The 24,602-nt window shown below is 41.7% G+C and overlaps 1 protein-coding gene across 5 annotated transcripts in view; it reads right to left on the bottom strand.

Annotated features, from left to right (window-relative positions):
* CPD (carboxypeptidase D) overlaps positions 1-24,602 on the bottom strand; it is a 63,972-nt gene that overhangs the window by 15,923 nt on the left and 23,447 nt on the right. For all 5 annotated transcript variants that reach the window (XR_012468782.1, XR_012468783.1, XR_012468784.1 and 2 more), the window contains exons 3-13: positions 18,717-18,859; positions 16,112-16,281; positions 13,886-14,223; positions 12,373-12,564; positions 9,368-9,535; positions 5,176-5,285; positions 4,716-4,818; positions 4,338-4,480; positions 2,723-2,892; positions 1,104-1,424; positions 240-435 (exon numbers count right to left, since the gene is read on the bottom strand). Coding sequence is in view for 2 of the 5 variants with exons in the window: in XM_074189140.1 (XP_074045241.1) it covers positions 240-435; positions 1,104-1,424; positions 2,723-2,892; positions 4,338-4,480; positions 4,716-4,818; positions 5,176-5,285; positions 9,368-9,535; positions 12,373-12,564; positions 13,886-14,223; positions 16,112-16,281; positions 18,717-18,859 (2,054 nt within the window). In the remaining 3 variants the exon portion in view is untranslated. The remainder of the gene's footprint in view (positions 1-239; positions 436-1,103; positions 1,425-2,722; positions 2,893-4,337; positions 4,481-4,715; positions 4,819-5,175; positions 5,286-9,367; positions 9,536-12,372; positions 12,565-13,885; positions 14,224-16,111; positions 16,282-18,716; positions 18,860-24,602) is intronic.

Below are 24,602 nucleotides of genomic sequence, written 5' to 3'. Positions count from 1 at the left end.
TTTTATATAAAATGTATTTAAAATACAAAGGGTGACATTTACTTGATGTGGCATCTTGTTGATTATTGGCATTGCTAGTTTAGACCTCAGAAGCCTTCTAGTCCAACCTCCTCATTTCTGAGGCCTAGAAGTGACTTTATAATCTAATTCCAGAATTGGAAGAAACCCCAGAGACTACCTGGTCCAAACCCTTCCTTTCACTCACCCAGTAGGGATATGGAAAAGAATCCATTTCTTACTTTGGTGACAGTTGGGTTCCTCTTGTAGTTCAGGCAGAGGAATTCAGCCAGCGCCAGAAGCAGTTCTGTCCCAACAGGGGCATTCCCATGGATTCCGGCCACAAATCGAATCTTGGGCTCCTCGGGCTCAGATATGTTAGGCTTATTGGAGATTTCAAGGGACCAGATCTGACGGAATTCAGCACTCTGGCCCAAACTTGCAAAAGTCAGAAGAAAAAATAAAGTCAATCATCACACATTACTCTGACAATTACTTTCAACACAAGGCAAGCCCTCAGACATTCATCCAGGATCATGATATTACATCAGGAGATGCCAAAAAAAGGGAACCTGTACCTCCATCCCTCCAGTAAAAGCACACCATCCTATGAAGAAGCTGCCTGGTGGTAGAAAACAGAGCCAAATCAAATGAAGCTCCTGGAGGGCAGGGATTATTTCATTCAGGTCTGAAGTCAGGATGCTCTCTACTATACTGGAGTTCTTCAACAGATTAATCTCAGTACCTCACTACATTCTCCCCTGCCCCCCTTCAATAAAGGACATCTATTATTGTTTGGAAACCAGTTTTGAGTTCATAGGGACTCCCTGGGTCTACACCAGGTTCCTTCTAACTACAGATTATCACTCTTCCTAACTTACAGAAAAGGAGACTAAGGTTCAGAGAGCAGGGAAAGATTTTCCCAGTTTATGTTAGAACCAAGGATCTATCCTTTCTCCTCCTACACAACAGGTGCTTAATAAGTGTTGGGGTGGCCATCAGAGAAAGAACCACCAAGCTCCCTTCTATTCAGCTTGAGGAAGATATCCCTGAGGTTGCAGGGAAACCCCAAGGGGTCTGAAAAGCCAACTGCAAGAGCCCCTCACTTGGTGAGATTGGTGATGTGGGGATAGTTCATGACGAGTCCCCGCAAGAACTCTGATAGGTCCTTGTAGGAATGGTAGCGATATAGGGCCAGATTAGGTGAAGAGCTGAGCATGAGGCGCTCCAGGCCGTTCTCCGCCGAGAGGTCTTTGATTAAGGCCTCAAATTCCTTGGTTGTTGGGTCGCTGGTGCTGCCATCCGCCAGGATCTCCTTCATCTTATTGGATTTATTCCTGGAATCTGACGAGGACCTCACAAGCGTGAAATTGACCTGCACTGCGCCTTCATCCCTCACGGTCACATTCTTTGTGATGGGATTGTATCTATGACCAATGACACACAGAGAGAGTTTTAAAGGGAGGGAGGAATGAAATAAACTGGCAGCCCTGACTTTTGTTTGGATATCATCCATGTTTCCTATCATATACCTCCTCTCCATCCGGAAGGGATTGCAAGAGCCTGAATCTGTGATTTTCCTGGATTTCCCAGAAAAGGTAACTTCTTCCATCAATGGACTTAGAGAACTGAGAGGGCATGCCATCATACAGACAGGATGTTGTGGGGCTAAAACTTGAACCCAGATCTTCCTGGCTTTGACATCAATTCTCTATCCACTACATTATTTTACTGGCTACAACATTAAATATTAATCCAAATAAGTGGACTTTTAGTCTACATTAATATTGACTAATATCAATAATACATCTTTCAAGTCATCTTTCCCCTACTCCATCTGGGTTCTTTGCCCATAAGAAGTAGAGATTGCTACAGCAAACACTATAAGATGGTCAAGAGGCAACATCTAAGGGAAATGGTGAGACTGAAGAGAGGAAAGCAAATAAAACAGAACACAGTATAATTCTAATATAATAATAAGCACAAAACAGAGAAAATGCACCTCTCTCCCTTCTTTGCAGAGATGGGGGACCAAGGGAGTGCCAACATTGAATACTCCAAGTCTTGGCTGAGGTGCTGGCTACTTTATTGAACCTTCTCTTTTTAAATAAAGTGATATAAAAACAAAAGATATCAAAAGATATCAATGGATATTAAAATATTGAAGGAAAAAAAGCAATACCAAAGGTAAGGCATGGTCATGAAAAAGGAAAGCAGTTACAGGGAAGAGTTCTTCCAGCACTTGTTAAAGTTACTGTACAATTTTTTTTTTAATGAATGCTAAAAATAAATAGGTATATTAAAAAATAACTTTTAAATTAAAAAAATAAAAGTAGTGTGCTGCCTTTGCCACTAGAGGGGAGTCAAGTCCACAGTGCTACTGCTTTCTTCCGAGGACTCTGCAGTCTCCCTGCAGGGCCTGGTAGACTCCAGTAAGGGAGGTTAGAGGCTAGTCCTAATCCCGACCCACCTCTGTGCCTTTGCCCAGGCTGTGCCTTATGCCTGGAAGCTCTTCCTCTTTTCCACCTCTTAGAATCCCCATGCACACACACAGACATGTAGACACACAGATATATCCGTGCTAGCTGCTTCATTAGGGAGAAGCCCCTGAGGGCAGAGACCAGAGACCAATACTATGGCTGGCACATATTATCATTTTGGAGTGGATGCTCTGATTCCTGCCCCTTCCCTAAAGCCACTTCCCCCTGTCTGGCCACTCACTCACCCTCGGGCTGAAGCTGTGATTTTGTAAGTTCCAGGAACCAAGAGACGCCAGTAATCCCCGCTCTTGTAAGAGGTGACCGGATGATTGATGTCAGCCACACTGATGGTAGCATTTAAAATGCCTCTCCCATCTGTGGCATCCAGGACAAACCCTCTGACGCCGCGATGGACCTGGACAAAGTCCACCAGTTAGAGTTAGACTCAGCAGAGTGTGTTTGAGCCAGTAATGATGGAGCTTCATGGACTCCAAAGGCTTCTTGTCACTTCTGATGTGACATTCTGCCATTCATTTCATTTGAAATAAAATGTGCACTTCGTTTCTTATGTAATCCTATATGTATTTTCATCATGTACTTTCTGCATACTTCCTTCTGCAATTTTTTGGGGGGAAGGGGGAGATTCTCAAGCCTCTCAAAGTTTTTGATTGAAGTTGAATGTTTTGTTCTTGATGCTCCTCTGACTTGCCTTAGTACCTGAAATTTTGGCTTCTGGTTTCAACATCAAAATTAAAGGAATCTAGAATTCGATAGGCTTTTGTTGTTTAGATTCTCTTTCACTTAATCCCCTAATGCTGCCACCACTGGGACAACAGGGTATATCAGTTTTCTTGCGAGGACCACGTCTGCCAGCTGGATGTTGCTGTTCTTTTCCAACAATGCCTTTCCTTAGACCCTCTCTCAAGTCCAGTCTGCCAGGGTAGTGCCAGACATTGGTTGTTAGGGGTGTCCCATGAGAACCCCATCTTTTCTCTGATGTTACAGTCATTGCATATACTGCTTGTTGTATGCAGAGTCTGAAATTTTTTTATTTTTTTTCAACTATTAGGGGGAGAGTGTGTTTGTTCATAATGATTATTGCAAACACCAGCTTTATTGTAATCATTACCATCATCATCATTCTGAACTTTTAAAACAGTCCCAGCCATCAGACAGTCAAATGTAATAATGCAAGTTGAATGTAATTTCCCCAAGGTCAGATATGTTTTGTTTTTGTCTTTGTACTCCTGTTGCAATTCCCTGAATCTAAAAGGAGCTTAATAGATAAGTTCTGAATTAAATTAAGTTAAATTGAAAGAAAACTATTCTGGCCAATGAGAGAGTTAGTCATATGTTAAGCTCATTTTCATAATAAGGAACGTTGTTAAAAAAACTAGTACATTCTAGCAATATAATAATCAAAGACAATTCTAAAAGACTTGTGATAGAAAAAAACCAGCCATATCCAGAGAAGAAACTGTGGAGTTGAAATGTAGACCAAAGCTTACTAGTTTCAATTTTTAAAAGTTATCTTATGTCTTTTTTCTCTGTTTTTTCTTTTCTATTTGGATTTGATTCTTCTTTCACAGTATGACTAATATGGATCTATGTTTAGTATGGTTATTCATATATACTTATATTAGATTGCTTTTGGGGGGAAGAGGAAGAGAAGAGGGGAGGGAGGGAAGAAGAAAAATGTAAAACTCAAAACCTTGAAAAAATGATTGTTGAAAACTATCATTGCATCTAGCTGGAAAAATAAATTAATAAAATATTAATAAAAAAACACAAAAAGTCCTCTGGAAAAGCACCCCAAAGTCACACTAGCAGGTGAATTTTAACCCTTCAGGCTCTACACACCTGCTTCATGAACTGAATCAGAGACCTGCGATTCTGCTCCCAATATTTGGGCAAATCCTTTTCATACGGGTATTTTATACAGCTTAATTCGATCGTCACTTCAAAGCAATTTGTGTTGAGATAGTTCCAATCTTGCATCCCACCTGGAGAGGAAAGTCAGAAACATTACAACCCACCAACCTGATGCAGGTGACCCTCCATCCCAGAAGCACCAAGGGAAAATGCCTACCATGAATCCAATTCTGTAAAGAGCACCAACTACAGGGTTATTGAGAGGGTCAAGTGAGAATGTATCTACAATGCTTTACAAACTCTTGCGAGTGTTAGTTATTATCATTAATTATTATTCATTATGATGATAATTAGAGAGGGCTATACCTGGGACACTGTACCAGTTTGCTCCATTGGTTATTCCATGGGAAAAATGTTCATCAGGATATATGTCCTTACAGGAGCTACCCTGATACATCTCAGAATTTTCCTAGAAGAAACCAAAAACATTTCATTAGCATTTTGTGATCTGCAGAAAAGAGGTCTTGACCTTACATTTCTTCTAATTTACCCAGAGTATGGGGGAAGGGAGTGAGGAGGGGAATGGAGGGGCACAGAAAGCATTGAATTTGGAGTCAAGATTTCAAGGGTTCAAATCCTGGTGCTGTCCCTTATTCCTCTAAGCCTCAGTTTCCTCATCTGTAAAATAAAGGGGCTGGTCCAGAAAGTCTCTGAGATCCCTTCCAACTCTAAATTTTTGTTCCTATGTCCTTTTAAAGAAAGGATATAATTTTTAACATTCAGGAATTAAAGTTTATAGTACCCTTCTTTTTCAATGAAAACCTACCTTGGAATAAGAAAGAGCCAGATGTTGGAAAATGGCATCATCGGGAGATCTGCTGTAGGAGGTAACTCCCTGCTCATCATCATCAAATGGGTAGTTCACGACCAAAGAACCTATAGGGAATATCAAAAGAAGAATGGACTTAATCTGAGGCCTGACCATTCATGCTCCACTAGAGACCACTGAACAACCATGTTAGAGGACCTGTCAAGACTAGGCCCTACCTGTCTTCAGGTGGGTCATTCCAGGAAGTCAGAGGACAACCAACAGCGGCCCTGCCAGACATACTTGATCTGGTACGGTCAAGGTAATGAACACATGCCATGACCCAAATCACATAGTAAAGACATCAGAGTATGAGGTTCATCTATGTAACAACAGACTTTGAGCTGGAAGGGATCCCCAACCCCTATTAAAAGGTACAGGGAGCGGCTAGGTGGTGTAGTGGATAAAGCACTGGCCTTGGAGTCAGGAGTACCTGGGTTCAAATCCAGTCTCAGACACTTAATAATTACCTAGCTGTGTGGCCTTGGGCAAGCCACTTAACCCCATTTGCCTTGCAAAAAAAAAAAAAAAGGTACAGAGTAGTGTTCTCAAGATCATGCTCCCCCCACCCCAAATACAGGGTCTGGCTAAGGAAGACACCACTGTGCCTCCTGCTTATGATTGCCTGCCACCCCTGGGGTCTCTGCTCTCAACTTGCCCCCTCTGCAGGACAGAACTTGCATGAATTTCATTCTCCTCAATAAGGGGTTTCCCCTCTAGAATCCAAGATCAAGACAGGGACTGTCTCTCCTTGAGAACAGAGGGACCGCACAGTGTCTGGCATCAGGAAGTGTCCAACTGATGGCTTTTCCATTCATTCATTCATCTGTTCACCCTAGAAACAGTATCTCCTCAGCAGGAGCGCTGGGAGGTCTCCCTCACTGGCTGGCTAAGACCTTCATGAGATGCAGCGATGCAGAGATTCTCAAGGCTCAGACTGCTTCAAGTACAGAAAAGGTGCTCAGGAGACATTCTGGCTCCTCCCTGAGGGAGGTTTCTACATCACCCGGATCTAACAGGGCAGATCTTCCCCAAACCTGAGTCCTCTCTGCTCTAGAAGTCTATGACCTGACTATAACTGACCAACTGATTTTGAAGGTCTTTCTCCTCCTCCACGTCCTCTTCTTCCTCCTCCTCCTCCTCCTCCTCCTCCTCTTCTCTCCATCAAACTATTTCCTAGCTGGAGGGCCTGGGAAGACCACTTAGATTTAAGAATAAGCTTAGATAAAGCTGATTAATAATAATAAACAATATATAACATATACTTGTATAACAATGATGGTGATATTGTTTAATATGCCTAAGAATATAGTTTAATGATAAAACATATTGATATAATTATATTGTTTAATAATATACACTAACATGGTCATAATAATAATAGTGTTAAATAAGATTAAGAATAATGCTTAATAATGATGTAACATAAGCTAATATAATAAAATTATTTTAATAATATATATACTAATATAAGGATAATCCTGATTAGGAATAAACAAAAATGCTTAAAATAATATAACTTTAAAACACTGCTTAATAATAAGATTAATTAATACCAATATTAATTAATATATTTTTATATCTTGATAAGATTATATGTTCACTTTCCTTTGCCACTATCCATATTAAAGAGAGAGAGAGAGATGCTTATATGCTACTTAGCAGAAAGGCTGGAATCCTACTAGACACTTCCTGGTTTTGTTCACTCTACCACTGGAAAAAGGTCCTTACATGAAATTGAATGCTTTCATGGTTTGCCTTTAAAATTCCATTTTAGTGCTGAAATTATGTCCTAAAGTACAGGCTAAGGAGTTGGAAAAACTTCACATGAAAATGTCTACAACTGCTATTGGCTGCAAGTTTGTTAACAAATCAATAATTTTTTATATCCACAAAAAGGAGAAAAATATTTTTGATACTAAAGATTTCATGCGTTAATGAAAAGTGAATCTTGAATAAAACAATACTGTTGGATTTTTTTTTTTACTGAGATGTTAACACAAAAGATCACAGAATTCTAGGAAATTACTAGAGAGAAAAAATGTTTTGTGTTACCAATTTTATTTTGTGCACCCTATGGGTTTCTTCATAGTTACTGTGTTAAGAAAAGTGCATATTATCAGAATTAATGTTTTCTTATAAAGAAAAATATGCAGAAAAGTTAAAGAGCAATAAAAATAGTAATAGTAATACTACAAAACACTAATGTGATAATGCTTCTTAATAATAAGACAAAGAATGTGTATAATGAAAAATCACTAATATATAATTTTACTCAATAATATTATAATACATATAACTACTAATAATGCTACTTAATAAGTTTAAGATGGCTTAATAATAAAACAAATAATATACTATATAATAATACTGCATAATAACATATTAATATAATGCTAATATAATTCTTTAATAAACTGAAGAATGCTACTTAATTATATAATACTATATAATAATAGTGCTTAATAATGCTATTATGATATCATATATGTATATACACTACTGCCGCTTAAAAAAAAGTTGAAGAATACTGTTTGGATTTAAATGAAGACTGCTGTGATAAAACTGGATCCCACATCCAGAATGAGAAGGAACCTTAGAGATCAACTATACCAATTCCTTCATTTTATAAAGAATTATATGCAGAAAATTATATTTTCAGCAATCTCAAGTGAAGGATTATAGTTTTTCAAAGTCACAAGAATTGGTTCTCATTTCCCACAGGTTTCATGTAGCAATATTCACATTTTAAACTTTTTCATCATTTTCTAGGAACATTACCCTCAAAAAAGTTGAGGATCAATAGAAATACTATTTAATATAACACTGCTTAATAGTAAGCTGAAGAATGCTACATAAAGTCCAGAAAGTGACTTGTCCAAGGTAACTACTGGGCAGCAAGTGACAGAGGTAGCATTTGAATTCAGGTCCCATAATATTAAGTCTAGGAATCTTTTTACCTTGTTCAATTGAACAGGAGAGGAGAGAGGCATGAAATCGAAGTAGGGAAACATTGCCATTGCCATGATTAAAGCAGAGACCTGGCTCCACTGGAATTTATAACTGAGCAGGGGAGAAGGTGGGGACTAACCTATAAAAATTTTGGAGGACAAGAGAGTTGCCATTGAATCCCATCTGTCTTTGGGCAAGGTGCTTCCACCTCTACAGGCCTCAAGTTTTCTATCTATCAGACATGGGAGTTGGACTGGATGGCTCCTGAGCTCGACATCTCTGCCTCTATGAGGACCCTAGTCCTCAGTTTCCTCATCTGTAGAATGTTAGCTGGGCTGGATGACCTCTGAGGTCCCCTCCAGGTTGGCTCTTTTCAACCATTTTGCTAGTAATCCCATCACCTGTACCCTAAGGTCACTTGATCTGGCTGGGCCAACCCCTTGGACATGCTATAAAGGCCTCCAGTCATGCCCACTTATTTCCAGATAGCTTCCTTTCTTTCCCTCCTGCCTGCTGCCCTCTCAGAACACCAATGCCTCGGGGCAAGCCTGGCTAGCTTCCTTGTATTCATGATTCCAGCACTTCAACAACAAAAGGCAATGTGCAATAAATGCTTTCTCTGTCTGGTGACTTCTTCAACAAACATTGCCTTGGCACCTCTTATGTCAGGTACTATGGCACATCCTGAGGTGAATAAGAAGGTCAGGTGCACACAGACTGATGATGTGGCAGCAGCAATGAGGCCTGAGGCATGGGACACCAGAGTGAGAGGATCAGATTCGAATTCCACCTCAGGTGTTTACTCTCTCTGACCTTTGCCAAATCGCGTCATCTCCCTGTCATATGATGGGGTTGGACTAGATGTTCAGTTTAAGGCCCTGCCAGCAACAAAGCTGCAAGCTTAACTAAGCAGTGGGACTGAACAATGATGGTTGCAGAGGGCAGAGACACAAATACATGACCCACCTTACAATATACATACAAGGATTCAGGCAAGAGAACATGCAAGAATACAGCCTCAAAAGAGGAAAGAAAGGAAAACACAGATATTTTCTGCTACACAATCATGGCAGCAATGTCTGCATTCTCTATATTTGAGAAAAATAAAAACCAAAATGCCCCCCCCCAAGATGAGGCCAAGCTAGAAGTTCCCAGGGAACTTTCCAGCATCATAAATCTTCCAGCCCAGAGACCGTACCTCCATGCAGGTTGGCAGACAGCACAAACGGGTAGGTCTTCAACCAGCTCATGACGGCCGTGGTCTCAGGCTGCACAGGGTCTGTGATCTGGAAGAACTGGTCTGGGAAATTCCGGTTCAGGTCAAAATTGTTGCTGTTGTTTCGGCCAACGACTCCCGTGGAGTCTCCTATAGGATGACAAAGCCAAGGTGAGACTGGTTGGGACTGTAGCTCATTAAGTTAAAACAACATAGTGCTCTCTCTGAAAAAGGGGAAGGGAAATTAGAACAGATTTGGGGGTTCCCCCAAAACACTGCACACTCAAAAAGTGAGAGTGGTGGTTTACCACCAGGCAAAGTCCTCTCTGCATCCAATCTGCGAGTCTCACCCACAGTTCCCTATAAATACTCCCTTAGAATCTACCCCCAGTGCAAAGTGTATGTGTGTTGGGGGTGGGGGGGATTCTTGAAGGAATCAAACATGAGGCAGGTTCAGGTGTGGCAGTGCACAATTTTCTCCCAATGCAAGCCTTGAGGGAGGTCAAGAGAGCCACTTTCAGTCTTCTCATGAGGACAATAATGGTAAACTCAAATGGTTACTGTGAGGACTGAATGGATAATATATTCACAATATGTTGCCAATCTTCCTATATTATGTTGCTATTAGTAGTATTTACCACTAGCTGTTCTTATTCTTCCTTCCTGACAAGCCCAGTTACCTCCTTTTCTGGCTGTCCCCCTTTGTCCTTGATAATATTTCTAATACACGAATTCTCATGCACAAGTCAACCCTCTCTTTCCTCTTCCTGGGATCAGCCACAGTCCACTCCATTGACTTGCCATTTATCCTTCAGTGATCATTCGGGGTTTCATTTTCATTCTGATATCAGTTGCCTCATGTTTGACAGTCAGGCCAGAAGGAGAATAATAATGTCAGAAACAGGCTACATGGAACCAGTCTTTTTTCCATTTAAAAAAAAAAAAGAAAACTTTGTTATAAAGAAATGGCTCTAGGTGGCGCAGTGGGTAGAGCACCGGCCCAGAAGTCAGGAAGACTTGAGTTCAAATGTGACCTTAGACACTTAATTGCCTGGCTGTATGACCTTGGGCAAGTCACTTAATCCCATTGCCTTAAATAAATAGAAAATTAAAGAAAAACCCACAGGAATGACTCTTGGGTGATGGCAAAGAGAAAGAAATGGGAAATTGAAATGTATATAGAAACAAAAGATATGTAATAAATTTCCCAAATGTAATCTAGTCAGACCCTGCTCATCTGCTATTCTTGATTCTTTCCTCCTACTCATTCTTGGCCCAGGTCATCATTCATCTGCAGCAACTGTCCAAGAAATACCTACTATTTAGGGACTAATTTCATGGACTTTTGTGTCGTAGTCAGAGCAATACATGTTTGTCATATATTTTGCTTTTCTAGAGTAGATAATAATCACAGCTGACATTTATTGACTGTTTTATGGATGACAAAAGCACTTTTATGTACATTGTTTCACCAATCCTTATCCAGATGAGGCAAATATTACAATTACCAAGTTCCCCATTTGAGAATTGAGGAACTCAAAGTCAGTTGGCTAAGGGTCTGAGGCAGGATTCCATCCCAATCTCTCCTGACTCCACAGATCATGGATTTAGAGCTGAAAGGGGATCTAAGTAATTTTATGAATGAGGAAACAGAGGGTATGAAAGGGAAATGGACACCCTACCCCTCGACGACATCTAGAGAAAGAGTCAGCTCTCACTGCAGTCCTTCATGGGTTTCTGGGGACCCCCTGGACCAATCACTTTGCACAGCTAGAGATCTGACTGTGGAGACTTTGCTATATATAAGTCAGTATCATCCACAGATGGGGGCATTTGGAGAAGGCCACAGGGACTCTTCCAAGACCAGGGAATGTATCTTTGATGATGATCGAGACCCTTGGGTTAACACCCTGTTTGACAGCAAGGGGTCTAGACAATGAGTATTTTGTTTGAATTCAACTAAGATTGATCCAAGACCCCCCCTAAGAGGGGAAGCAGAGCAGAGGGGACAGATGGCAAAATGATCTGAGTTCAAATGCCCCAGATACTACCCGGCTTGTATCTGTAGGCAAGTCAGCCACCAATCCAGCACTAAATCTATGATTTAATAATTCCAGCTTTTAGATAAACTTTATTTTTTCATCCTTTATTAAAGATTTTATTTATTTTGAGTTTTACAATTTTTCCCCCAATCTTACTTCCCACCCCCAACCCCCCCCCCAGAAAGTAATTTGTCAGTCTTTACTTTGTTTCCATGTAGATAAACACTTTAAAGGGCAAAGAAATACAGTTACACAAGTTACAGGAAGTTATTACTTCATTACAGATAATCCAAACAGACTGCCATAATCATATAATCTCTGGCTTGAGATGACATCTCATCGTTCTAATGACAAACTATTCTCAACTAAACAAGTCTGGTGAGAACCTCAGTTAGACCCATCTCCCATAGAGACCAAAGAAAAGGGGAAAGGACACCCAGGTGTACAAACACACTTAGAAGAGCTCCTTTATGTGGCAATAAGGAACTGGAAATGAAAGAGGCATCCATCAACTGGAGAATGGCTGAAGCAACTATGGAAATATATGTAACAGAATATTATTGTGCCATAGGAAATGATGAAATGGATGACCTCAGAGAAAGCTATAGTTAAAAGTAAAGGGATAAGAAAAATGTATGACTAATACATATATGTGTGTTCAGATATGTAAGTGTATATAATTACATGCATGCATACATAGTATGCTGTTATTTGTGAATGTCTATCTAGGTATGTGTGTTTATATGTCTATGTGTGGGTACAGCAAGAAAGTGAAATAGGTTCAAGAGACTTTGGCAGAGACACAGCCTCCAGAATGACTTAAAGTGGCAGAGTGGGAAATGCAACTGGGGCAATACTAGTATGTGTCTGGACACACACACACACACACACACACGTGTCTCCCCCTCCCCCGCTTCCTCTCTCCATTTCAGGTTTCCACTTTACCTTCCAAAGACTTCTCGTAGCCATCAGGGTTCATGGAGGGCATCAGGTGGATCCTGGTGTTACGGACCAGTTCAGTCACCTCTGGGTCTGTCCCAAAGTTCTTGCAGAGGAATTCTATGAGGTTCAGCAGCAACTCCCTGCCCACAACTTCATTTCCATGCATATTCCCAATGTATTTAAATTCTGGTTCACCTGGAGCCCAAAAATGTATTATTAGCACATGGATCTGTTTTCACTAGTTCTTGAGGACTAAAGATGGATTGAATGCTCTTAGTCATTCTAAATGTCTAAAACAAAAGTTGACACTATTATTCTTGAAAACCCTATTAACACCTTTTGGGGAGTAGAGATGGGGCTTGGGGGCATGGCAAAGTAATAATTTAACATGAAGTTATTCTATATTTTTATTCTTTATCAAGAAAAAGAAATACTCATCTCCCTGTAAAACATTCTTTCCATAAAAGTGAAAAGCAATCTCACCATAAATCCCCATGGAATCAAGATACCACTATTTAGTCATAAAAGTCAAATTTCACACCTAAAGATGTAGCATATTAAATTATTCTCCCAATGAGCATCAAGGGGCTTTTCTTCCATCTGGCCAAAGGAATGCCTGCACCGCCTCTCTCTGCTCCAGTCACATGTATGTATTTATGAATATATGCATATAAAAGAAGTATCAGTGGAGACACTCTGCGTAGACATGAATAGAACCCAAGTATCTCTAGATGGCAGCTATGTAACTGAAGCAAAGAGAAAGCAGCCTGTTTTCTGGCCCAGAGGGAAGCCACTCAACAACACATTTTAGTTTTGAATGTTCTCCATCTCCAGTGTGAAAGTTGGAAACATATGTCCCCAAAAATAAATGTTGGAGACATGCAGCAGATGCCATCACACATATATAACATGTGTGAGATCCACACATGTATACATCAACCACTATACCAACTGAGTGAAACAGAGAAACAGAGAGGAGGAAAGAGAGATATCAACAGAGGAGAGACAAATGAAAAACAGAGTCTGTGTCAGACACATGTACATGTGCACACATACACGTACATGTACATTTTTAGGGGGCAGACCTAGGCATCCCCCTTTGTGTGGCCTGCTTAGAAAGGACTCCCTCTAATGAAAGTGGTTGCTTCTAGTCTAAGAGGATTGCCTGGGGCACTGAAGAGCTGAAGTGACTTGTCCACAGTCACACACCTGGCTATGCCAGCCATGAGGCTTCGTAACTCTGAGGCTGGCACTCTTCACTCTGTCTCTCATGTGTTATTATAGAATACCAGGAGATATTTATGGAGCAATCAATGCAATGCATAGCCACTGGTTTGGAGGGCCTCTTTTCAAACACTAAATAGCATAGTGGAAATAGAAAAGCCTGGAGAAGTCAGAGAAGCTGGGTTCAAATCCTGCCTTGGGTATGTGTGATCTTGGGTATGAACATTAACCATAGTGAGCCTCAGTTTCATCAGCTTTTTAGGCCCTTAAGTTCTAAAACCAAGCCTCTTACCTGGTTCATGGACACCTGGATTATCTGATATCTCCATCACATACAGCTCCCTTAACTCAACAGATTTCCCCAGTGAATACAGACGGGTAATGTTCGGGTACTCATTGGCAAACCTCCTCAAGAAAATCTCCATGTCAGGGAAATGGTGGTGGTGAAAGTCTTGAGGCTGGATTGGCTGGTGGGAGGTGGGTGTCTTGGGGGCATCTGAAACAGGGGCCACACTGGGAGCTGCTGTCTGTGGCTCCTCAGAGAGGATCGCTGTGGGCCGGAGCAGGAAGTTCACCTCTGTGGCCGAACCTTCTTGCACCACTATGTTACTGACGGTCATGGGCATGTACCTGTGGAGACATGGGAGAATATGGATGATGGTACCTGAGTTAGATGGTGACATGCCCTTGCTTTCAGATATTTAAAATATCTTGAGATTCGCATTTCATCTAATTATCTTCCTTTGCAATCCTAAATATTTTACAAAGACAAATGTAAATTGTAAAAGCATTTTTCTAAAATGGAGTTTATGGGCTTCCCCAGGTTGTCTGGCAAAGCAGCCCAGACACAACAAAGGCTAAGAATCCCCAGTCTAGAGGCCAGATTCCCCTCCCCCCTTCCTAATACTTCTTCTGGAGCCTGGAAAAGAACAGCTGTCTCTCCCTTTCCAGCAACCAGAGAATCCATTAAAACATCGGCTATGGCCTTTAACATCTGGGCCTGAAGTGACCGCTGGGGTCCTTTCCAGTAGAAAAGATTGCAGAAACCAAGAGAATCTTGGAAATGGAAGCTCCTGGAAGGCAGGTACTATTCCCACTGTACTCCGAGTCCCCAACACTTTGCCTGCCTAGTACGGCACAGTAAAAAGAGGGCTGGCTCTGCCACTTGAGACCTGGGTTCAAATCTCATCTCTGATGCTTAACATAACCTTGGACAAATCTTTTCACTTCCACGGGCCTTGGGTTCCACATTGGAGCTTCCAGCTCTAGAGTGATGATCTTTTGATATTAAGAGTTTAATCAATGCTTATTGGCTCCTGGTGTTATTAAGCCCCTACTATAGGAATGGGGCTAAAACACAAAAAAGAAATACTTCCTGCTCTCCAGAAGCTTACATTCAAATTCTGTTGCTGCCGAGGGGCACAGGGGTGGCACAGGGGACAGTGCACTGGGTCTGGAGTCAGGATGACCTTCATTCAAATCCTGCCTCAGGCACTATCTGCCTCAGTTTCCTTAACTGTACAATAGGGACAATTCACAGTATTCACCTCCTGGATTTATGGTGAGGATCAAATGAGATAATACAGATAGAGTACTTTTTAGGCAGGCTCCTTCACTCCCTTCTGTTTTTCGCTTTTCTCCCCTCCCCCTTCTTTCTCCCCCCCCCCCCTTCCTCAGCCCTGTGTTCAGGATAACCAGATGAATGACACTAAGATGGGGACCTCAAAGAGAGGGCAAGTTTATGCTGATTCTTTGTAATCCCTTCCTCACACTATTAGCTCCAAGACCATTACCAAGGAGAAGGCTTGAACTGAAACGAAGGATTTTAAAGACCATCCTGACCAAAGGAAGCTTCTAGAAGCCTTTCCAGCAAAGTGGGAGATTTTTAATTTCACATAAGAGAAGGCAGATGGTAACTCTACCAGGCAGCCTGTCCGGCACCCCCCTTCCCATGCTGCCATCACTGAAAGTGATGACTCTGGATGGCTGTCACTATTTTCAAGTTGTCAAACTCGTCCTTCTTCCTAAGTCTGCCACTAAAATTCCATTCACTTCAACCAGCATTTCCAAAAGAGCCAACATTGGACCAAACCCTGTGCTAGGAGCAGGAGATAAAAGGACAAAAACCCAAACAGGGCCTGCCCTCAGGAAGCTTGCATTCCACCAGAAGGAAGCAGGTACCTTTGAAGTCAGCAGACGCAAAACAGATGCTGTCCAAAGCAAATACAAATTCATTTCAAGCGAGGAGAGAATACTTCCTCACCTGGGGGTGGGGAGTTAGGAAGGACTTCCCCTAGAAGGTGATATCTGAATTACATTCCCAAGAAAGCTAGATGACCTTCTATTCCAGCTGGCCCTCCTACTGAGAAAGATGTTGCCACGGATTCCTCACTCCCAAGGGGAACAGAAATGGCCTCTAAGGTGTGACAACGGAGGGGACACTTTTTCAGGCATCTGGAAGTCAAGGCACAGCCCTGGATGCCCAAAGATTTGTGGGCTCAAAGCTAGGCCACCTTACCCAACAGAGAACGCTGTGATGTTGTAAGAGCCGGGCACCAGGAGCCTGTAGAAATCACCACCTTGGCCGCTTGTGATATTATGGTTGATGCCAGCCACGGAGATGGTCGCATTTTCCAAGCCAGACCCAGATGTGGCATCTTTCACAAACCCCCTGACTCCAATGTGGACCTGAGAGAACAAAAGAGCAAGGAAGCTGAAGCTAACAAGAGAGGTTTGTTCTAACCTCCCTTCATCACTAGGCTGCTCCTAGTGTGTGAGGTCCAGGACGGAAAGAGTCCCAGATGCTGTAGCAGAGGACATAGGTTCAAATCCTGGCTCTACCACAGCCAAGCTTCAGTTTCCTCAACTGAAAAAAATGGAAGGGCTAGACTAGAAAACTTCCAAGGCCCTTTCTGGTTCAAAATCTACAGGGGTATGAATTTCTTTTCTTTTTGGGGGAGGGGGGAGGTAGAGGGGAATCAGGGTTAAATGACTTAACCAGGGTCATACAATAGTATCTGAAGGATATGAATTTTTAAAATGAGAGTCATGATCTCCTCAAAAATCTATTCATATATGCATTTAAAATAAAATGTAAATACATATCCATGTCTCAGATTCTTTAAATTTGAATTATTCTTCTGCTTTCAATCTTTTATGTCAGAAAGACTTCTGGCAGTCTCGTCCCAGAAGTCAGGAAGAGCAGGATTCAAATCTATCTTCTGACCAAGTCATGAACCAACTCTCTTCACCCCAGTTTTCTCTTCATCCTCCCCACCACAATAAAGTACCGTTAAGAGCCACCACTGTTTCATTTCCCTACCCAGTACAGTACCTGATACCTATTGAATCAAACTAGACAACAAGCCTACAGGTTTGTCTGCTTTTTTGAAATCCCTTTTCCCACTAATAATGTCTAAAATTCATGATTTTCTCTAAGATATAAGTTGAAAATGCTGTTAACAGCACTAACCCAAAAGCCCCAGGAGGGTGCCATAGTGCAGAATGCCTGGCCTGGAGTCAGGAAGACCTGAGTTCAAATTCAGCTTCAGACACTTTCTAGTTGTGTGACCCTGGGCAAGTCACTGGACTCTATTTGCCTCAGTTTCCTCATCTGTAAAATGAAGAAGTGGGAATGAGATGGCCTCTGAGGTTTCTTTCAGTTCTCAATGAGGGATTCAAGGTTTGCAATATTTTTACCTAATCCCCCCCCCCCCCCCCCCGCCTTTTCTCCTTTCTTTGTTATAGGTGATGACTCTCTGGGGAGGAGAAGGGAGGAAGAATATATTTGGAAATGAAAATGATAGTAATACAAAAGATAGTAATGAACAAATTCACTAAGTCACTGCCCTTTTCATCACTAATGACCAAACTCTTCAAATGAGGTAAGAAGGAAAAAGTTAAAACAGGACTAAATACAACACACCTACTATTTACAAGAAAGCCGCACCCTGGTCAGAAAAGGAGGAAGAAAAATGGGGCGAATTTGTTAATTTTTAAGTGCTCAGAAAGAGGCAGGGGCACCACTCTGGGAAATAAATAATGAAAAAAAAAGGAAAGCATGTTCATCTTACAGCTGTCATGACCTGATTATCTTCAAAGGGCAGTTCAGTGTTTGTTGAATAAACATTGCTGGGAGCTCAGGGCCAGGTATACTCTGTTTCTGGAGTAGCCCTCCAAGGCCAGCAAGCCAACACTCTGGACCTACGCCTCCCTCTCCTGACTGTGGGTGTCTTTGTCTCCACTGACGTCCCAAGGCCTGGGATGCTCCCCTCCTCACCTCTACTTCCCAGCTTCCCTGGCTTCCTCCAGGTCCCAAATCCTCTTCACCTTCCCTCAGTGGATTCCTTCCCACTTAATCAATTAGTAAAAGTTTATTTTACCTACCAAGGACCAATCACTGTGCTAAGCCCTGAAGAAACAAAAAGAGGCAAAAGACAGACCCTGCCCTCAAGGAGCTTACACTCTAGTGGGAAAACAACAAGCAAAGAAATACACAGAAAGCAAGTTGTCTACAGGATAAACAGGAAATGATTACCCGAGGAAAAGTACTAGAATTAAGAAGGGATGGATTAGGCTTCATGTAGGAGGTAGGGGTAGGGGTAGGACTTAAAGGAAACCAAGGAAGGAGTGGAGGAATGAGGGCAGCCAAAGAAAAGGCCCCTAGCATGGGGTCTTCCCTGTTTAGAGTGGGAGATTCTTGAGGGCCCATTCTGAACCAGAATTTCCACTGTCACATTTGCTGGCACACCTCTGGTGAAGGGGAATTCGCAGGCAGAGAACTGCAATTCTTTGGAGGGTGCTCTTGTGAGCTCAGCACCGCCCCCCATTCATGACTCCATTGGGGAGGCCTCACCTCTCTTCTGTTTCAATCGGTGATGACATCTCCGCCCCCCCCACACACACACACCCTCAGGCCCCAAGGCCTCCCTCAAGCTCCAGTCTTCCTCTATCTTCGTCTCTGGACACTGCCCAGCTCAGCCAGAGCCTCCCAGAATCTCTTCTTTTTACATCCACCAAGAGCTGCAAGTCTCAGAAGTACCTGCTCCAGGAGTCTACTGTGCTCATCCATGTCAGATAAATTTGTTTCCATACGGACACAAGAGGGTGAGGGGGCATTTTACCTTTTCAATAAATGTGATCAGAGATTCCCGATTGTTTTCCCACTCCTGACGAAGCTGAGAAGCAGGTGGATACTTGCAGCAGGACAGCTCCAAAGTGATCTCGAAACAATTGGACCACATATAGTTGTAATCTTGCATGCCGCCTGTGGAATCAGAGAGAGGACAGGCCCATGAGGTGCTGCAAGGTGGAACTTTCATAGCTTGCTACCCCCACCACCCATCTTTCTCTGCTCCTGTTCTGGAGCAAAGATTCAGAAGAAAGTTAGACAAGCCCAGACACCCAGACTCCTACAAACCCCAACTCAACCTGGCCCTCATTTGGTGGAACAAACCTTTATTCTTTCATGATGGCTATATATATACATATATATGTATATATATATGTATATATACACACATACACTGACATCTCTCTCCTTTTTCTTTTTCCTTTTGTTCTCTTCTTCTTTCCCCTCTCTTTTTGTCTTCTTCCTCTCTCCATCTCCTCCTCTTTCCTTTTTTTTCTTCTCTCCATCTCCTCCTCTCCTTCTCACTCTCTGTCTCTCTCCCTACTTTCTCAAAGCCCCAAACCTCCTAGTCTCCCAGCAGATGACTCCACCTCCAATTTCACTGAGACAACCGAAGGCCTAGGCTCCCTCTCTCTTCTTCCCTGTTTCTCATTCTCTACTTGTCCTTTTTGAAAATAGTCTTTATTTATATCTTCTGTTTATAGATAAACTAGATTTCCCCCAGGTGCCTTCTTCCCCCCCCCCCCAAGAGTTATTCATTAAATTTTTTTTATCAGTACATTGAAAAACACTGGCATTCTGTGCAGTGCTCCTTGCTCTTGATAATTCCTTTCCATTTGGCTTCTATTACGCTATGCCCTTACAGTTCATTTTTTAAATAAAATTGCTTCTGTATCAATTACATTTCCTCTCTCCCTCCTCTCCCAAAGAACCATCTCATAATAAAAATAGAGAGGGGAGAAAAAGTTCAGCAAAGCTAAGCAACATATTGAAAAGTCTGACATTATACACAGTATCTAATTCCTGTGAATCTTCCACCTCTGAGAAAACACACTTCTACTTTTTCCTTTGATCCCAAATACTTGTTTTACTTAATATTTTTATTAATAACATTTACATATAATGTTTAAGGTTACAAAGCACTTTACAGATATTATTCATCACAGCAAACTCAAGTTATTGTGACTCCCATTTTACAGGAAAAGAAATTGAGGCAATTAGAAGTGAAATGACTTGCCCAGGATCACACGGCTAATAAGTGCCTCAGTCAAACCCAGGGTATTGAGAAATGAGTGAATAAGGGTGTGAACAGTGTGTGGAGATGATTTTCTAGTTCAGCTATAAGAGATGAAACAGAGCAGTATCTTGAGGTAGCAGTAAAGCCAAGCAAATGGTTCATTAATTAAGGGGGAGAGGGAGAAGCTAAGGTAAAGTCTGAGAACACTTCCAAACATCGGAGGAGGAGGAGACAATAAAAGGGAGGAAAAAGAGCTAATTGGTACAGGCAGGGTATCTATAAGGATAATAATCACTAATAGCTGACATGTTTACAGAATATTTTACATCTATTCTTTCTCTTGATTAATAACTCCACAGTTAAAATGTGCTTCTTGAATTAAACTGGAGTTGCCAGAGATAATCTCAACCCCACTCCATCACCCCAACACAACACTCACACTCCTCTCTCTCTCTGTCTCTGTATCTTTGGCTTCCCCTCCAATTCCAAGTACTCTCTCCTAAGGCTCAACACCTTATTTATTCTCCTATCACTTTAGGAGGGTAACCTCCTGAAAGGTAGGATCATTAAAAAAAAAAATTTAAATTAAAAAGGAGCCTCAAAGGCATCTAATCTGATCTCATTTATTTATTTATTTATTCATTTATTTATGAATTTTACAGTTTTTCCCCTAATCTCACTGCCCTCCCCTCACCCCTCCACAGAATGTAGTCTGATTATCTTTACATTGTTTCCATGCTATACACTGATATAAATTGAATGTGTTGAGAGGGAAAAAATAAAATATAAAAGATAGAAAAATTACATAACGAGATTAACTTTTTTTTAAAATTAAAGGTAATAGTCTTTGTTCAAACTCCACAATTCTTTATCTGGATACAGATGGTATTCCGCATCGCAGACAGTCCAAAATTGTCCCTGGTTGTTGCACTGATGGAATGAGCATGTCTATCAAGATTGATCATCACCCCCATGTTGCTGTTAGGGTGTACAATGTTCTGGTTCTGCTCATCTCGCTTAGTATTAGTTCATGCAAATCCTTCCAGGCTTCCCTGAATTCCCAACCCTTCTGGTTTCTAATAGAACAGTAGTGTTATACCACATACGTATATCATAGTTTGTTAAGCCATTCCCCAAATGATGGACATTCACTCAATTTCCAATCCTTTGCCACCACAAACAGGACTGCTACAAATATTTTTGATGTTTTTACCCTTGCTGGATCAAAGGGTATGAACATTTTTATTGCCCCTTGGGCAAAATTCCAAATTGCTCTCCAGAAAGGGTGGATGAGTTCACAGCTCCACCAACAATGCATTAGTATCCCAGATTTACCACATCTGTTTCAACATTGATCATTGTCCTTTCTGGTCATATTGGCCAATCTGAGAGGTGTGAGGTGGTACCTCAGAGGTGCTTTAATTTGCATTTCTCTATTCAATAATAGTTTAGAGCAATTTTTGATATCACTGTGGATAGCATTACTTCATTTTATAGATGGAAAGTGACTTTTAGTATGAGGGAAAGAGTGCTCTTCCTGGGAGTCCTACTTCCTGGGGAAGTAGCTTTTCTTCTCTAAGCCCCAGATTGCCCCTCTGTATCTAGCTCTCATGAGTTCTCATGAGAATCAAATAACATACTATTTCATAATATAAATAAGAATTTGCAGAACTTCAAACCTTCTATGTTTGTTGTTACTCTTGTTACAGATAAGGAAACTGAGGTCCTGAGGGAAAATGTGGATAACAGTGGCACAGGAGGTGGAATCTGAACCCATGTCCCCCAACTCCAGAATCCATCCCTTGATTCTCTAGTTCTCTCCTACCCCGGGGCCTGGGCAGCGTTTTCCTTCCTTCTGTGACCATGGATGAGAACATGAGGCCTATTGGATTACAACAAAAGCACCATGTGCACATACTCTCTGATTTGGCCAGAGCCAGACCTATAAAGGTCTTATTTGTTTTCAAAAGGGATTGTTTTGAAACCACCTGTGTTATTCAAGTGAGATCAGGTTAAATAAATATATCTTTACTCCTTCTAAAAGGTCCACAGGAGAGCTCAGGAAGAGAGAAATGGAGGGTATGGGGAGAGGGTCCTAAAAAAAACTCAGATCAGCAACTGGGAGGTAATTCAGTACAGGTACAAGACCAAGCCAGCCAAGGGAGTTAGGAGGAGCAATTTTAGAGCTACAGGGTCTTAGTCTTTTCTGTGAATCCTGATCGAATAGCACAGTATAAACAGTAGAAGCTTAATAAATGGTTCTTGATCCACTGACTAGGGACATCAGGATGTCTGGAATCCTGTCATTGGATTGGCTATCTAGGTGTGTGTATGGGGGAGGGGGTGGTAGTTACCTTCCAAAAGAATGTAAACTTCTGAAGAGAAAGGATAATGAATTTCTGGCACACAGTAGGACCTTATAAATGCTTGCTGAGTGATCACATTGCTTCTTTTTTTCTTTAGGTTTTTGCAAGGCAAATGTGCCCAAGGCCACACAGCTAGGTAATTATTAAGTGTCTGAGGTCAGATTTGAACCCAGGTACTCCTGACTCCAAGGCCGGTGTACACACCCCAACATTTATATAGCACTTCCTTGGGCCAGGGATTGTATTAAAAGCTTGCCAATAGGCATCTCATTTGATTCTCAGCACAACCTTGGGAGGCAGGTACTGTTTTTCTCATCCCCATTTTACAGATGAAGAAACTGAAGCAAACAAGAGATTAAAGGAATTGGGATCAAATAAGGAAGAAATTCATTTAAAGGTATCAATAAATTCAGAGGGTACCTTTCTATATTCAGGGTTTTGCATTTTACTAAAAATTCTTTAATCTATTTTTAAGTCTACAAACCTACCTCTTCAAAATTTAAATCCCCAAATGAGCTAGGCTGAGTAGAAAATAGGTCATTTCTAAGAGAACTGTCCTAAGGATTTGGTGCCACACTTAGCAGCTTTAAGCCTAAGAAATCACTGAGTATTATTTACATCATCTTTGCCTTAATTAATTTTCCCCTCTCCAAAGCACATTTAAATTTAATATGCTCTATTAACTTTTTCTCCCTCACTTTCTCCAGCTTGGACAACCAACAAAACAGAAGTCAAGCTAGCTTCATGGTGTTTACCAATTTCTCAGGTGGAACTGCTCCTATTCAGATAACTAAACACAATGGATTTGTGTGGATCTTTTTATATACCTGTCTTCTGAGATAGAATTTAAGACCACTGAGGGCAGAGACTGGCTTTTGGTTTTCTTTGTGTCTCTGAGAGTCAGCTTAGAGTCTGGCACATGGCAAGGGCTTAATCAGTGACTAGACTAGGAGCTTCCCTGAAACCATGACTTGAGGCAGTGCTGAAAACCAAGCTTGATCATCAGATCAGAGGTCAGCTGGTCCAACCCCACCTCCCCTTTGGCAGATGTTCTGGGAAACTGAGGTCCAGGGAGGTTCAGGGACAGAGCTGGGATGGAAGTCACATTCCACCCATTCCCCATCATATCTCTTGGCCCTGTCCTGAAAGGCATCAGAATCCCAGCTCAGTCACTGCTTTCATTAGGGACCAGGGACAAGACAAGTCACTTTATCCCCCTAAGGCCCCTTCCTTATCTGGGGGAGGGGAGGGGAGGGAAAAAAACCAATACCAAGGATCTCACTCCTTGTCTCAAAGTTTTACTGTCAGGAGTAAATCAAATACTCTGCACTAAGAGCTCTGTTCCCCTTTAAGTACATTGTAAAGGTAAGCCATTATTATCCTCATATAAAACATCCCTCCCTTCCCTGGCCCCGACATGCACAGGGAGAATGGCTCAAACCAAACCAACTCCACTGTGCATAAGCTCCACTCTCACTGAGTCCAATCCCTCCAGTTTACAGAGGAGGAAAGAGAGGTCCAGGGACCTTGGTCAAGGCCACAGAGGCATAGGTTGGCCCAGTTGGATAAAAATCAGGAAGACCTGAATTGGAATCCAGCCTCAGACACTTCCTAGTTGTGAGACCTCAGACAAGACACTGTTAACCTTGTTTGCCTCAGTTTCCTCATCTGTAAAATGAGCTGCAGAAGGAAATGTTAAACCTCTCCAGTATCTTTGCTAAATGGAGTCCCAAAGAATCAGACACAACTAAAATGACCGAACAAGCCTCTACTTCCTCATCTATAAAATGGGGACAATATGATAGCCCTTACTTCCAGGAATTGATGGGGGATCAAAGGAGATAATATTTGCAAAGAACTGCGCAAACCAAAATGTGGTTGCATACATGCTCCCTATTATTAGGGAGCCTCCTAGAGAAGATTGGAATCTGGGTAATTCAATTCCCAAATCCAGGTAACTCTTCTATAGTACTATGCTGCCTCATTCTATCAGTACTGCAGAATGGAACCACTGCCTATTACAGAGATCAAACAAGTAATCAATAAGCATTTCTCAAGCATATGCTCCAGGGTCAGCATGGTGGGGCAAACACAAAAATGAAATAGCCCCCTACTGTTGGAAAACTTCCATTCTTTTGGGGGAACATACAAAAGACGGCAACATCAAGAGACAGTTTTTACCCTTCAAACATCCATCTGAGGCCCAATTACCAGCTGTCAAGGCTCTAACTGCAATCTCAGGGTGAGAAATGCAAATCACTGGAAGATAATTTTA

The sequence above is a fragment of the Macrotis lagotis genome, chromosome 5 (genome assembly GCF_037893015.1).
Source record: "Macrotis lagotis isolate mMagLag1 chromosome 5, bilby.v1.9.chrom.fasta, whole genome shotgun sequence".
Classification (NCBI taxonomy): domain Eukaryota; kingdom Metazoa; phylum Chordata; class Mammalia; order Peramelemorphia; family Peramelidae; genus Macrotis; species Macrotis lagotis.
Note: the sequence above shows the minus strand (reverse complement) of the source record. Positions and strands in the feature narration are given on the sequence as shown.